The sequence below is a fragment of the Hemiscyllium ocellatum genome, chromosome 9 (genome assembly GCF_020745735.1).
Source record: "Hemiscyllium ocellatum isolate sHemOce1 chromosome 9, sHemOce1.pat.X.cur, whole genome shotgun sequence".
NCBI lineage: Eukaryota > Metazoa > Chordata > Chondrichthyes > Orectolobiformes > Hemiscylliidae > Hemiscyllium > Hemiscyllium ocellatum.
The window spans coordinates 69,026,688-69,043,284 of NC_083409.1; the positions used below are offsets into that span (position 1 = coordinate 69,026,688).

The 16,597-nt window shown below is 40.6% G+C and overlaps 1 protein-coding gene across 1 annotated transcript in view; it reads right to left on the minus strand.

Annotated features, from left to right (window-relative positions):
- Positions 1-16,597, minus strand: part of LOC132819087 (metalloprotease TIKI2-like) — a 406,884-nt gene that overhangs the window by 64,577 nt on the left and 325,710 nt on the right. The window contains exon 5 of the mRNA XM_060830444.1: positions 4,605-4,695. Within this exon, the coding sequence (XP_060686427.1) occupies positions 4,605-4,695 (91 nt within the window). The remainder of the gene's footprint in view (positions 1-4,604; positions 4,696-16,597) is intronic.

Below are 16,597 nucleotides of genomic sequence, written 5' to 3' on the forward strand. Positions count from 1 at the left end.
TCTTTTTGGGTCCTCATCTACTGTCCTGAGGCTTGTTGCAGTCCCAAGGAGTGAACAACTGTCAAGTCTCTGATTTTCCTCAGTTTATGAGGAGGAAGTTTTGCCTTGAAAACAATGGGACCCTGGAAGGCACTTCACAAATTTCCTGAGAGGAATTTAATCCAATTGGGGCTGTCGGAACTCTTTGTGTTCAGGTTTCCAATTCACCATGACGACTGGGTCCAAATGTAGCGATCAAGTTCCTGAAATCAATAAATCAGATTTTCTGGGAAATAGTAATTCATGCTTAATATTATATATTGACCTGATTGGCCGAGCAGTCAGAAAGCCAATTTTCTTCAACATTCTAATGGCTTGTTGAAGTCAGACAGGATATGTGCTCTTCCTGCCACAACCTGATTTTTCTGCTTTCTGGTCTTTTGTACACACTCTGTCATTTCCACAGTGCTGCCCTCCATCTTGGAAGGAGGTTGCATACAGATCAGGTGAAGAAGTAGTCACTACAATGGGTTGTCAAGATGTTGGTCATTGACAGCAGGCAGGACTTGACATCCTCTTGGGTTCTTGGAGAAAAAGTTCCAGCTCTCTTGTCAATTTCTATCAATCTAGAAATTTTCAGATGCTCTGACCAAAACTAAGCTGTGAGAAACTCATAACAGCATGTTGCTCAATGTGCTGTCCAGATAGGGAAAGTCAGCTAGCTTACAGACTGCATAATGAAACAGGATATATTGCCATATGACTTCCACCTTACTAAAATAGAATTGTAATGGTTATCCTCTCTCTAGAAGTGGCCATCCAAGAAAATCCCAGAAATTCAGGAACATTAGGAAGGGGATTGAAGCTGTGATCAAGATGTTATTTCTGAGATTTGGAATCCAACACTTCCAGGTTCCAACTTATAACTGAGAGTGAAATAGTCAAACAGACCAATGACTTTCACTAGTATCAACAGCCTATTAGCTGAATGGTGGGCCAGTTGGTGTCCAATTAGTACCAGTGGGTGCAGAATTGAAGCAAGGGTGAGCATGATCTGGAGACATTATTGCAGCCATCATTGTGGCAAGCCTCAGCTCACCAGGAGGAGAGGCAGAGACTTGAAACGTGTAGCACGGTTGGCCCAAGAGGTAGCTACTGAGGTGCTGTTGAAGGCAGTGAAGGAGAGGTGCGAGCTCTTGTTTGAGGAAGGTTTCAGGAGCAGGCTATTCAGCAAAATCAAGCAGGCCTGGCTGGAGATGGCAGCAATTGCCAGTCATTGAAGTGCCATCCTGAGGATCCGGGTGCAGTGGCATACAGCTTTAACTAATGTCTTCAGTTTTGAAAAATGAGTATAATGCCAGAGCCAGAAGACAGCTCCTGATAGCTGTAGGTTTGCAGCTATCAGGAGATTCACTAGCAGATCAGCCTTAAGGTGCATCCTGGAAACACATTTTCCCAGGTTCAGATCACTGGCCCATAATACATACATCCCAGAACATATCAAACTAACACAAATTACCTGGAGAATCAATAGGATCATTACATTCATTATTTTTAAATATCACATTTTTCTTAATTGATGTTTTCCTCTGGGCTGTTGCAGATCTGGCAACACTGATACATGAAATCTCTTACTGAAATATGGCTTTTGCATTGGTCAGAGAAGTCAGCCTTGTCTTGACTCTCTCTTGTATTTGCAGGAAAAAAGGGTTTGCTTTAAAGGTGGGGGAAAGACATGCCCAGGAGCAAGAGTGCTGCAGCTCACCATCCTCATAATCATAGATAGTAATCAGTATCACCAGGCTGTCCCACTATGACAGCTGCTGGACAGAGAGAGAGAGAGAGAGAGAGAGAGAGAGACAGGAATACCGAGAAGAGAGGGTGAAAAATCACTAGGTGAAGAGGGTAGATGACAGCACACTAATGCCTCAACTGGACTTGGAAACCTCCTGACTGCAGAGGCTGCTTCTATCACAGTAACGTTCACCTGACCTCTCCTACACGATCAGTTGTGGAGGGGGAGCATGGAGGTGTCATAGTATCACTTAGCATCTCTGAAATATTGGAAATGCTGTCTCATTGTACAAGCATACCATCCACAGTGCAGATACACTTACACTGTTAGGCCCTTGCACATGAAGAATGGCACTGGGTTACCAGCAGGGGGTGAGAGAGGCAGAGGAAACTGTGGGCTGTCTTTTCTCAGAGAATGGAAGGAAGTTCCAGCTGTGCTTAGCCTGCCGATGGTACATGATCTCAACAGTCATGAGAAACAAGCTCCACATTGATCAGTAGCAAGAGTTGTATCCTCACATGGTGAATTCCCTGAGGCATTGTGCGGTCATGGACCAAGAATGGAGGAGTCCATCCAACACTTACTGTGGATCAGAGCTTTGAACTCATGATCTCCTCTATTGCGAGGATGGCCAACCTCATTGAGAATCATACATGGTAGCACTTACAGTAGATGTAGGAGTATTGCAATGACATGCACAGATTGGATGCTACACAGTACAACATTGAACAATGAAGCTGATGATACAAAGATGCATAAGATGGATGCCATTTGGTGGTTTCCTCCTATAATCCTCATTACCCCAAGTGATGGAGACAACCAACAAAGAGAGTGAGGGAGCAATCCCTCATGGAAGCCATCATCATCATTGACAGGGAATATCTATGCAGCAGAGATATGTAATAAAAGCTTCGTTTGCATTGATATCAGTGCAGAAATCTCTGCAAGAGCTCATTGTGGCATCTCCATGACAAGAAACTGCCAGGGGAACTTGAGTCACAAGCCAAATCAAACAAATAGGCTGCCTCCATTTTAACTGTAGCCACAGGGAATACTGCATAGATATGGTCAAGAGTGACAGTCAGTATCTCAGCTACAGCTCAGAGTGGTTTAATGCATTTAATTCACTTGAAAAGATGTACTTGTAATTTCTAATTGCATTGCAAGTGTTCATAGCTTAGACACCTACTAGTAACAAACTGGCATGTGATGGCCATCTTTACATTGATCAGTGTACTCAGTAATATATATCTCATATGAAATGGGAACAATAATTTCCTGGGATGTTTGGAAATTAAATCGAAATCATTAGAGAGCCTTTCTGAAGTTATGCTGAAGACAGCTGGTGCACCAACCTAGAAAGAAGGCAAGGGCAAAAATGTGTGGCTCCGGAGTGACAGCTTGACTAGAGACTTGTGACTGTTCCTGTGCTGCTTTAGAACAATGTCACAGGGGAATGTGGCAAGGCAAGGATTCAAGAAGCTGAGAAAATGTCAAAACTCCACAGCGTTTGACCTGCATGTCTTGCTGGATGAAATAGCTTGCGGGAAACCTGCCAAAAATCTTACTCATTGAACAAAATGGAAATGGCGCTGACTTTCAACTCTCTCACCCCCAAGACTGCAAACTGGTGCCAGAGAAAACTCCATGACCTGACCACAGCAGGCAAGGGCATTTATTTGCCACTCTCTCTTTTCTTGGTTTGGCACCCTGGACACCAGGGCACTCTTCACAGTCTCAAGGTTACAACTGAAAAATCAACCCTTCATATTGAACTCCAGTCAAGTAGATTTCTGACCCAAGATCTTACTGTGTGATGCCCTACATTTTCCTTGAAATAACCACTTGTGCACACTACATGAAACATCTTCTATTTTACCAAGGCAATATAAACTACACATCTTAAATCAGCACTTGCATACTGCTTGGTGCACAGTCCTCAATTGCTCACATTCAGATCATTTACTGTTGAAAGTGAAATGGCACAATTCAAAAAATAAGGAGTCTCCAAGACAGAGATGAGGACTGATTTATTTTCTCACAGAATTCTTTTAGAACATAGAAAAATACAGCGCAGTACAGGCCCTTTGGCCCTCGATGTTGCGTCGATCCAAGCCCACCTAACCTACACTAGCCCACTATCCTCCATATGTCTATCCAATGCCTGTTTAAATGCCCATTAAGAGGGAGAGTCCACCACTGACTGGCAGGGCATTCCATGAACTCACGACTCGCTAAGTAAAGAATCTACTCCTAACATCTGTCCTATACCCACCACCCCTTAATTTAAAGCTATGCCCCTTTGTAATAGCTGACTCCATACGTGGAAAAAGGTTCTCATGGTCAACCCTATCTAAACCCCTAATCATTTTGTACACCTCTATCAAGTCACCCATAAACCTTCTTTTCTACAATGAAAACAGCCCCAAGTGCCTCAACCTTTCCTCATACGATCTTCCTACCATATCAGGCAACATCCTGGTAAACCTCCTCTGCACCCGTTCCAGTGCCTCCACATCCTTCCTATAGCATGGCGACCAAAACTGCACACAGAAAGCAGTGGAGTCTGGATCATTGAATATAATCAAGGCTGAGTTTAACAAGAGAGTTAAAGGTTCTGGGGAACCTGCAAAAAAGTGGCGTTAAGGCTGCAAGGTCAGCCATGATCTTATTCTGTGGTAAAGCAAGCTTGATGAACTGAATTGATTACTCTTGCTCATATTTTTGATCATCTTATGTTTCTGCCCCTTTTCTCTACCAAGGAATGGTTCTCTCTTGGTATACACTGAAATTGAACTGAAAACAGAACAGAATTGTACAATACACTTACAGTTCAAATGGTTGTCCTGCAGGTGTATGCTCAACTTCATAGCCTGCTTGCCTTAAGACATCAATCACTGTATTGTTCCCAAGGAAATGACCTACAATAGAAAATACAATTTGTTTTTAGAACATTGCTGTTGGAGTCATCAAAACATCTCATCACACAGGATCAATTTCTGTTCCTTGATAATACAAGTTTTCATAGTTTGTATTAAGATTCATTATTCATAAAATATTATCATAATGCCTGGCAGCATTTCAAAATGCTACTGTAAGAATGCTTTGCCTGTTTATATTGAGTTACAGTGTTGAAAGCAATAAAATACTACATTTCCACATTCAAAGTTAAACATGTCAATGTACACAACTGCTTTAATATTAATTGCTCAATGATTACTGTAATGTCAGGTTGTGGGTAAAGCTAATAGAACTCTTGTCTTACTGTACACTATACAATTCATCATAGGTGTAAGAGATTATTTGAAAAGTGAGTACTGTGTTTTAAGCAAGGTCAAAAGCTTTTTTTGCAATGACTTTAAATTTGTGTTGTATTAATTGGATGCTAAAGCTCTGAAACAAAAGCGCACACTATAGAAATGCATTTTAATTTGTTCTGGTGTCAGATCACACCCTAACATTTGAACTTTAACTTACAGTACTGGTTTGAAGGAGAGCCGTGTTTCCACTGCAAATGCATCTGTACTCAGATTTAAAATTAGCCATTCAGAAACATGAGAACTTTTTAATATCAGTTAAAGAAATGTATGTTTTTTAAATGTAAGAGAAATGGATCTTGAGATTCCTTCAAAAGCGTTCCATGCTGCTGGCACTTAAAGTCTTACACCTGCCAGCAGCCTCTAAAATTTCCTGAGTCTGCCTAATACTGCAGGTGTTCTGGTTTAAGCAGCTGAATTACATCCTTTGAAAAGTCAGTTCAGCTTACACCCCTTAACAGCTGTCAAAATATGTGGTGCTGGAAAAGCACAGCCAGTTAGGCAGCATCCGAGGAGTGGAAGAGTTGACATTTCGAGCATAAGCTCTACTTCAGGAATGTGAATGGTGGGGGGGGGAGTGACCCAAGGGGGCTGAGAGACAAATGGGAGGAGGGCGGGCAGGGGGAAAGGTAGCTGGGAATGCGATAGGTAAATGAAGGTGGAAGGTGATGGTGATAGATGGGAGTTGAGGGTGGAGCGGATAGTTCAAGAGGGTGGTGCTGAGTTGAAGGGTTGGATCTGGGATAAGGTGGGGGGAGGGGAAATGAGGAAACTGGTGAAATTGACACTGATTCAGTGTGGTTGGAAGGTCCAAGGTGGAAGATGAGGTGTTCTTCCTCCAGTTGTCGGGTGGCTAGGATTTGGCAATGGACGAGACCCAGGACTTGCATGTCCTTGGCGAAGGGGACGTGGAGTTTAAGTGATCGGCCACAGGGTGGTGGAGTTGTTTGATGCAAGCGTCCCGGAAATGTTCCGCAGACTGGGTACAAACAGGTAATGCAGGAAAAATATATGCTACTTCACTGGATAATTTTAGGAATTTTTTAATTGAACTTACCCATGATTATGACACTTGCATAGCAACAAGCCAAAGATAGCAAAAGTGAGGAAACCAGAGTTTAGATCAGAGTGGTGCTGGAAAAGCACAGCAGGTCAGGCAGCATCTGAGGAGCAGGAAAATTGACATTTCGGGCAAAAGCCCTTCATCAGGAATAGAGGCTTGTAAAGGGCTTTTGCCTGGAAGGTTGATTTTCCTGCTCCTTGGATACTGCCTGACCTGCTGTGCTTTTCCAGCACCACTCTGATCTAAACAAGCCAAAGATGCCAATTAACACCTTCAAAAGGTTACCGGAATAAATTTGCATTTATTTTTGCATCTTCTGCAACTTTAAGATATTCCAATATACTTTATATCCAACAATGTAACTTTTATAATGTAGACAGTTTACAGTGTAAGGTAATTTGGCAGCCATTTTATGTGTGGCAAGGGTTCACAAGCGGCAATGTGATAAAAATGTGATGATATGTTTTAGTGATGGATATTGGCCAGGAACGCCCTGTTCTTTTTTCTTTCAATTGTATCACAGGACTATTTACATCTCCCCAAGTTAGCAAGCAAGGCTTTGATTTAACATTTGATTTGAAACATCCTATGTCAGACTGTTCCATTTTCCCTTCCTACTGCTCTGACATACCAGGCTGGACTATGTGCTCAAGAGTTTGACTTCAGAACACGTGGCTCTCTGACTCAGATACAACAATGCCATCAAATGAGCTGCAGCTGACAAATGGAATCAACTGAAGACAGGCCAAACAGATTTCTAGGTGTAAGGTCATCTTAAAGGAGACCCTATCTGCCAAGCCCCTCAATCTCAGGAAAATCTCACATAAGCTGCTCATTCTTAACAGGGTAGGAAAGCACACTGTACACTTAGTTAGGGCAGGATGCTGTATTTGAGCAGCCCTTATCTCCTCCTAAACTCATCTCAGCAATTACTAACATGTATCTAAATATCTTCCCCCAAGTTAATAGCTTCATGTCCACACGCCTCTTACCCTCCCTCACCTATCACTTGGCATTCTCAACTGTTAACTTGACACTCCTTCACTCCTTCTTGCAGGGAGAATTAGCACACAATGCCTCTTACAACAGGATGTTGGAGGAAGGCTTCTCAACCTTAAATATCTCAAGGACTGACTATGGATCTCAGAGGAAAGTTTTAGCTCTTGTTGATGGCTAAATCAATGGCATCTTATTGGCAGCATTATTGAATGAATACCGACACTATCACAATGGCATAGCTATTAAACACCAAATAACCAATACCTTCATCGGCCTCCCTAATCCTTAGGTGAGTGAAGCTTCTCTAATCTATCTTTCTTTACTATGGATCCATCACAGCAGCATGTGGTACATAAGGAGGAAGATAAATGGATGCTGAGGAATACATTGAAGAGGATCCTGTAACCCAAGAGTCAGACCTGCATGAAAGTGACATCTCTCGTGGCGGAATACATGTCACAACTCCAGTGATTCCCCCTTAGCACCATAGCAATGGATCGGAAGAGCACAACAGTAAACAGACATTTCCTTTCCATGAGGCTTTTGTACAGCATAAGCAGCCAAGTAGCTTCCGTAAGTCTGGTCTTCAACTGACACTCAAGAGGAACTTATGAATAGTTAGCCCAAGAGAATGCTATACTTGTTCCTGAAAAGTCTTTTCTGTGGGTAAGTGGTTTGTATCTGAAAAATTCAAAGTGAGGAACATCTGCAAATGCAGGTATTTGTCAGCAGAAAGCAAAAACAAAAAGATTTGGATGGTGGACAATAGGTAAGATGCTGAAACAAGATACTGCTTATAGGAAATCCTATAAAGTCTGAAAGGTTTTTTTGCCTTCCCTATACAGTTCCTTCATGTATTTATTTAATTAGTGGACAGCAAACAGGGAGAAAATGTACAACCTAGATCTTCATTCCCTACTCAAGTAAAACATGCTCAAAACCATTGTTATAACTTCAGCTCGTGTCAAAATGGATTTCAATGAATTGAAGATGTCAGGAATTATGGTAAAAAATTGGATTAACAATCATAAGTGATTCAGTCATCAGTCACTTAGCTCAGTTGCCTGGATGGCTGGTTTGCAATGCAGCATGAGTTCAATTCCTCCACCATCTGGGATTGCCTGAAGGACTCCTCTTTTCTGTTTTGCCCCTTGCCCGAAACCCATCCTTTAATGAGACAGGAGTTCTATGAGAGCACTCTGGTAGAACTATGGTGACTATCTTTACTTTATGTCACTGTAAAGGAACGATTCAGCTGAGACCACTCTTTCAAACATTAAGAAAAATCTTGTCAGACTTTATGTCTCTCTTGTCTTCCTATTCTGAGTGTTATACAGTGACTCTTATACAGTGACACGTTGGTATGTGTAGATGCTAGGTGAGCCCAGGATTGAGCCCAAAGGTGATGTTCACTATAGTTAATTACCCCTGACAATACTTATTGTAAAAGCTCTCAGGCAAAGATTACCTATGTGTACCAGCTACCAGAGGGCCGCAACCATTTATGCATTAATACCTCATCACCGACAAGAGAATAGTGAATATTAAAAGGGAAAGCAATTGGAGTTATGCAATAACAAAATCTTGTATTCATATTGAGTTGATAATATAACAAAGTTGACATGAAGTCACATCAGGCAATATTAAGACAGATAGTCAAAGTTCTTTGTGGATGCTTTGGGGCAGGTAGAGGTGCTTTGAGAAAAATATTTTAAACAGCTTGTGGTTTGACTCTACCATCACTTTCTCTCTCTCAAACTTGTATTGATTAAAATGTTCACAAACATGGACAATATCCAGGCACTCTTCCTCAATCAATTTGCAGCATTGTTCAGTTTGTATTAATACCCTGGATATAAACACGAATGGTGGTCCTTGCTCTGTCAGTACTGCTCCAAGTCCTGAATCACTGGTATCACACAGCAAGTTGAGTTCATCATTGAAATTGTGGTACTTTAATACTTTCCTACAAGCCTTGATCTTGTCAGTATCTGGGAAATGTCCTTTTCCTGTCAAGCAATACTTAATTTGTGCAATTGGCTTCAGACACCTTTGTTGGGTTCTTGTTCAGTTTCAGCTTTAAGTGGGGAACTCTCAATAGTGGTTGCACCAGAATTTTGTTGTGATCTCTGATGGCATCTTCCACTGTACCTTCACATCAGTCGTTTAGTAGATCATCTAGAATAGCTTCTGTTCCAGGAAGATCACTGACTATCTTGTGTTATTTACATACTTCTTGAGCAGTGGAAATGCCAAATTGCTGCATAACCAGCTGCAACTTTCCTGTGTCCAGGAAATTTGAAAACAGTGCTTTCATGCAGCTTCCCTTCCCATCCATCCTGCACATTTAGGGTAGGAAAGACCTGTACTGTGAAAAATTGTAGAAACAGGTCTTCATTCTTGGCATGAGGTAGTGAGATTTCTTCAAAGCTCCATAGGTGTGATCCTTTGGACCTAAAATACTTCCAGCTTTCCAGTTTTGTTTTCACTGCTACCATGCTGCTTATCCAGTCTGTCGGAGTTGTCACTTTCTTGACTACTCTCTCCTTTCCAGTTCCTCTACTTTGTCTTTTGGATTGGACTTGAGAGCAACTGGAACACTCCTGAACTGATGCCACATTTGGTTTCACACTCTCATGCACTTCCAATTGACAATAGACAATAGACAATTGATATTCACCATGAGCACATGCAACTTTGACTGACATCGCATTGATCTGTGAAACTTGTAATGTTCCAGAAAGCACTGGTGCCTATCTCTTCACATTTTCTTGATGCTGTTCTGTTGCAGTCATAATTCTAAGAGTCACAAACCATGTCCCTTTGAGATTAAACAGTGCCAAACCATTCTATCAAACAGAACGATGCATTAGAATCACTGTTAGACATCTCTCCTAAAGTTGTCTTTATAGTTTTACTTTGTTTCTGTCTCACCAACATTTGTGCACAAAGTGAATCAGCTTCTTGCAGTTAGACCACTTCTTTCCTGACCCTGGGCACGCTTCCTTTCCATTTTTCTTCTGCAATATTGATGCCCTATACCCTGGCCTTAAACTTTCTGCTGTGCTTTCTGCAAATGTTAATTTTTATTTTCGTGTCATTTGTTCCTACTAGGGCTGTAATGTGTAAGGTCCTGTCCACTGTCCCATCAACATCTTCGAGTTGATGACTCGCGACAACATAGTTTCTGCATTCCAAAAGCTTTATTGTACTAACTTTCCCTTCTCTCACAGTAGAATATCTTTGGCTGCAACATTGACAATAACAATGCGAAACCTTGACTAAAACTCCTGTTCTCTGTCTGACAGTCATTGAGTGAGTGTCAGTTCAGGATGGGAGTTCTTAACATTTCTGAAGATGGTGAAGGGAATGAGATCATACTTGGGGTTAGTGCCTCCAGTAGAGACACTAGCAATGCAGTAATACTTGTCCATAAGACCATAAGACATAGGAGTGGAAGTAAGGCGATTCGACCCATCGAGTCCATTCTGCCATTTATTCATGGCTGATGGACATTTCAACTTTACTTACCCGCACTCTATCCATAACCATTAATTCCTTACGGTATCAAGAATTTATCAATCTCTGACTTAAAAACATTTAACGTCCCGGCCTCCACTGCACTCCGTGGCAATGTGTTCCACAGGCCCACCACTCTCTGGCTCAAGAAACGTCTCCTTATTTCCATTCTAAATTGATGCCCTCTAATTCTAAGGCTGTGCCCATGGGTCCTAGTCTCTCTGCCTAACAGAAACAACTTCCTAGCATCCACCCTTTCTAAGCTATGCATTATCTTGTAAGTTTTTATTAGATCTCCTCTCAACCTTCTAAACTCTAATGAACACAATCCCAGGATCCTCAGCTGTTCATCATATGTTATGCCTACCATTCCAGGGATCATCCGTGTGAATCTCCAGTGCCAGTATGTCCTTCCAGAGGTGTGGGACCAAAACTGGGCACAGTATTCTTAATAGAATCTAACTAGAGTTTTACAAAGTCTCAGTAGCACATTGCTGCTTTTACGTTCCAACCCTCTTGAGATAAATGACAACATTACATTTGCTTTCTTAACCATGGACTCAACCTGCAAGTTAGCCTTAAAAGAATCTTGGACTAGCACTCCCAGATACCTATGTACTTTGGCTTTATGAATTTTCTCACCGTTTAGAAAATAATCCATGCTTGTATTCTTTTTCCTAAAGTGCAAGAACTTGCATTTGCTCACGTTGAATTTCATTAGCTATTTCCTGGATCACTCTCCTAAACTGTCTAAATCTTTCTGTAGCCTCCCCACCTCCTCAGTACTACCTGCCTGTCCACCTAGCTTCATATCATCGGCAAACTTCACTAGAATGCCCCCAGTCCCTTCAACCAGAACTTTAATATATAAAGTGAACAGCTGCTGCCCCAACATTGAACCCTGTGGAACATCACTTGTCATTGGCTGCCATTCTGAAAAAGAACCTTTTGTCGAAACTTTCTGCCTTCTGTCAGAAAGCCAATCCTCAATACATGCTAGTAGCTGACCTCGAACACCATGGGCCCTCACCTTACTCAACAGTCCTTGGCATCGTCTTGACAGCATTTTATACTTCCTTACCTACCATAGCACTTTTAACTATTCTTTCATCCTCTCTGCATCAAATCACTTCTCTAAGATATCTCCCTTTGTCTCTGACTAATACCATATCTGCCATTTAGTATTCCTTCCAAGCACTGCACAGATCATTCTATTTCTTTTCCTTCTGTGTTTCTTTTGTTCCTTTTCCAAATCCTCCTTTGCTTGTTGTTTTCCTTTTCAAATGCTACTCAATTGTTACATTTAAATATAGAGGAGAGGTTTAAGACTGAAACGTGAACTGCTGATTTTCCACAGTTGTCTCTGCGCTACTAAGTATTTCCAGCCTTCTCTATTTTCATTTTGCAGAATATCTAGCTGGCCAACTTCAGAGGTACTGAGGCCAACTCTGGTGCTATGGTTAATTATCCAATGAGATTAGCTAATATTCTAATTAGTTAATGCCATCTCTACTACTCTGCAGTATAATTGCAGACTGCCAATAAAACCCATTATCATAGTTGTGGGCCTGCAATCTTTATTTATGCACCACCAGCAGGATATCATTTCAACAACAACATATCCTTGAGATCAAACTTTTGAATTTATGTTTATTCATTAACTATACTCGAAAAAGTGGAGTTATATTTCTTGAACACCCGTTCTCTGTGCATAAGAAACGTTATCTCAAAATAGGCACCAGAGCATTTTAAAATATATTGTCACTAATATCTCTCAACATGATAATACAAGCTCCATAGCCTTTCCAAACCTGATAATTTGCTTCCATGACAAACACCTTTTCTTACATGTATGATATTCCCTTATCAATGAAGTAAGCCGTAGTGTAACTGAGCATGGTTACACACATGCTTTATTGCAGTGGTGACAGAGTAGCAATCAAAAGCAGGAATTCTGGTTAATTTTTCAATCCATCGTTCAGCAGCCAATTGCAGTGCCTCAAGTGTTGTCCTGACTGAGAATAGCTAACTCAGTACAGGTCAGGAATGAATTCTGTGAATCTATCAGCTGTCTGGCTTTGTGTTTCACTAAAAGCTGCCTTTACTTACTAGTTTGTGAAGTTTTCTTTGTCAAGTTCTGTTGTAGTTTTCATGTTTTCTGAAAAGAGGCTGCTATTTTAACGAAATTGGAGGGATACAAGGAAGTCAAATCCATTTTAAAGACAAGGTGATTCTCAGCCTATCAGCATCAAAACTGATGTTTCACATCATATATTAGAACTGTTAATGAAGTTAATTAATTGAAAATGATAGAAGCAATGAAAGCTTTTTTGTATATTTTCAGCAATTGAACTCGTATCAGCTTTTTCAGTTAAGTTAACATGCTACTTTAACTAAATTTGTTAAACTGTCATCTGTGATAATAGCCAGATCTAAGATCCCTGCATTTAAAGTATATGTTAAAATGATCGATAGAGTGAAGGGAAAAATTGTTTCAGTTCACTGACCCAAACTAACTCAGAAAAAGATGTCCACATCTGGTCAAGCTTGATCTTAATGTGTGTTTAGAGAAACTCTGGTTTCGCACCACACCCCCACCCCCCTCCAGCCAAGCTCAGTCTTTGTTCCCAATTTAGATTAATCCAGGAACAAATCCAAAACCTATTATATTAATTTATTGTGACGGCTGGTGAAAGCTGTGGCTTAGGAAAGGTCAGTATGACTCCCTGCCTGGGTTTGTCTATACATTTCTGATAAATGAGCACAGAACAACAGGCTGGATAGTACAACGACCTGCGTCACAACTGGCTCTGCCATGTAGGGATGAATCACTCTGCTGGCTCCGGCTTTTATTGTTCTCCAGCCTGGCAGAACACAGAAGGACAAAGGACACTGAAAAATGCTCACATCAAAGGCCAATGCGAACCCCTCTTTGAAGTTGAACTGAAACTAAGCTAGGCGATTTGGTGAGATGCAACTGAAAACTGAACCACGTTTAAAGCCACACTACTTTCTGCACAATTAGTCATAAAAAGACAAACATAAACATAGTCAGGAGGTCTCTGGTTTATCGCATTGCTTAACAATGGATCAAACACATAATGCTCTTACCACTAAAGCTGGGTATAGACCTCAGACCTTGCCAGTTTCTTTCCTGGCTCCTCCTATCGGTGCTTATATATGCCAAGAATGTGCACGCATGATGCTTTTCTAAAGTCTTGACAAGATTATGCAACAGCAGAAGAGTATAAAGACTTTCCTTCTCTTGTGAAATGAAAAAGAAACCTGATGATACATGGGGGGACAACTTACTGGAAACACAAAGACTTTAGTTGAACAGTCAGTGAAATGTATTGTGAATCTATTTTTGAAGTTTTAGACATTGCATTTTTCTGGTATGAAAATCAAACTTACTCTCAAAATCCATCAGCGGTAAAATGGTGATCAAGAATAAAATATCTGCTTATCAGACTTGATATCACTCTTTGAAGACACTTTGGGTTAGGATTTTGATCTTGTTGGATTTATTTCACATGAATGTTGTTTTGCATTCTCTGTTTCATATGACAAAATTAATCCAAAAAAACTTATCAAATCTGTAGTTTTCTCAGTCTTTGCTGCAGATTGTAAGATTGGTGAGTTTATAAATGACCTTTGGAATCACTATTTCACTTCTGCCCTGCATCTGTTGGAAAACAATGCCAGATAGAAGTACAAATGAGGATAGAAGTAGCAAGTGGAGTGGTGCAGCATCAAGCTCCCTGCTGTGGACACAAGATCAGAATTTTGTGAATTGCCAAATAAACACACACACACACACACACACACACACACACACACAATCTCTTGAACACCAATTTGCAACGACGTCTATGAATTAACAGAATCACTGCAGCTACTGTAATAATGTCACAAATATTTAGCTGACATTCTCACTGCCGGTGAAGAATTATCTTAAACAGTGCCATGAAACTAAAAATAATCAGTAATTTAACATGTTCAATTTGCCTCACCCCACCTACACAATGGAAATGTACATAACTCAGTCAGCATGATACAGATCCATACTGAACATTCCAGGTTCACCACCTGGTCAACTGTCCTGACTGTTTGCAAACTTGGGAAGATGATCAGCCAAATTTCCCATTCTCAACTGGTCACCAGCAAATCTTGCTAAAGTGTTTCAGTGGACATGTGTGGATAACAAATCAAAACTGTAACCCTCCTTGCAGCTGAATAACCTCTCACACTCAAATTTCAGGCTCACACATGAAGAATAACATAACATGGTCAAGATACTATGGAACTGTGCTTTCTGCGGAGGAGAGAGGGGGAAGAGAACAAAACCAAACAATAAAATATACCTCAGTTCAAAATCAGGTCAGCATACACTTTCAGCATGTGTTGATAACAGTGAGAGAAATGTTGAAGTCAGTTCCTTAATGATTAACATCCAGGTCATTGAATACAAGACTTAGTAGTATAAGAAACAGTTTGGGACAGGCCTCACCAATATCTGCAACACTACTGCTGCAGGTGTCCTGTGTGATGTCAATGTCATTTGAGTCATAGACCTGCTTATTCTGAGCTGCTGTTTTGATTTTTCAAAAAAAGAGCAGATAATAGGTAACACTGAGCCAGACTGACCTTTCACTGTAAACTGTACACACCAGCTATTGTAAATTTTTTTTAAAATGCAGTACCCTGTTGCCCTTAGCAGCTGTGGAAATGATGGGGAATCTGAGATTCTGAATATTTTAAAAATGCTTTGAAATGAACACATTTGGGCAGTCCTTTTGAAATACCTTGACTAAGCTTTGTTATATCAAGTGCTGGATTATGTTCATCTATTTTCAGCAGCATACTTGATTTATTTTGCTTTTGTTACTCACCGGCAGCCTGCCAGCTTTGAAAAGGATCTCACAGACAATTCTTTTGAATGATATTACAGACAAGATGATGATGGGTGAAATTCTACTGATCACGTGACAGCACTTAATAATAAATACAGCTCACTCACAGCATGTGGCACTGAGAAACAATCTCAAAAGTGAAAACAAAAGTAATTCCGCTCTTTTCACTTTACAAGTTCCTCAGCTTCTCTGATAAAGACACCTGCATGACCTTCCTGTCATGTGATCGGGAAAATGAGACTGGAAACTAAGTATACATTTTGCTGCCACATTTGCAGGCTTCTGTTCGGCTGCACCTTTGCAGATAAAGGCACTCCCCCCAGGAGACACCCAGAAATCCACAGTGCTGGCTTTGCTCTCATTTATCCTGCCTTCACCCCAGGTAATTGGAAGTTTCCCTATGGGCAAATGTTCCAAAAATCAACAGGAGCTTCAAGAGACAACCAGCAAATAGAAATTCTTTTAGCCACACAGACATTAAAAGAGAAGTACAAAATGAAGCAATGCACAAGGTACTGAGCTAAAGGAACAGGATTTCAATTAAACAAAATTTCACAGTGATACTTTTCTAGGTGATTAAGGAAAAGAAATATAGAGATCCAATGTGATGCAGAGGTTATTCTAACATTACATTAAATTATGAAATAATATTTTTCTACTTCATCCCTGAAGGTGTTGGCTTGTCTTGCCTTTCTTTCACCCTACCCCACTCTCCTCATTTAAGAGCCTCTTTAAATCTTACGTAATTGACCAAGCTTTTGATAATCTAACATCTTCTTATGGGGCTCAGTCTCAGATATGATTTTAATACTGTTTTTGCAAAACATTTAGGGATTTTTTTCTGACAGTAAAGGCACTGAATAAAATAAAAGGTGTTTTAGTTATTGATGCATGACTCTCCTATCCATGTATCTTGACCAAGTGGTACTTCTTTATATGTTAGACATGACCATGGGGTGTGATCATCCATGCTATGAAAGCGAAATCTGAAAAGGTCTTTATTGAGCATTCA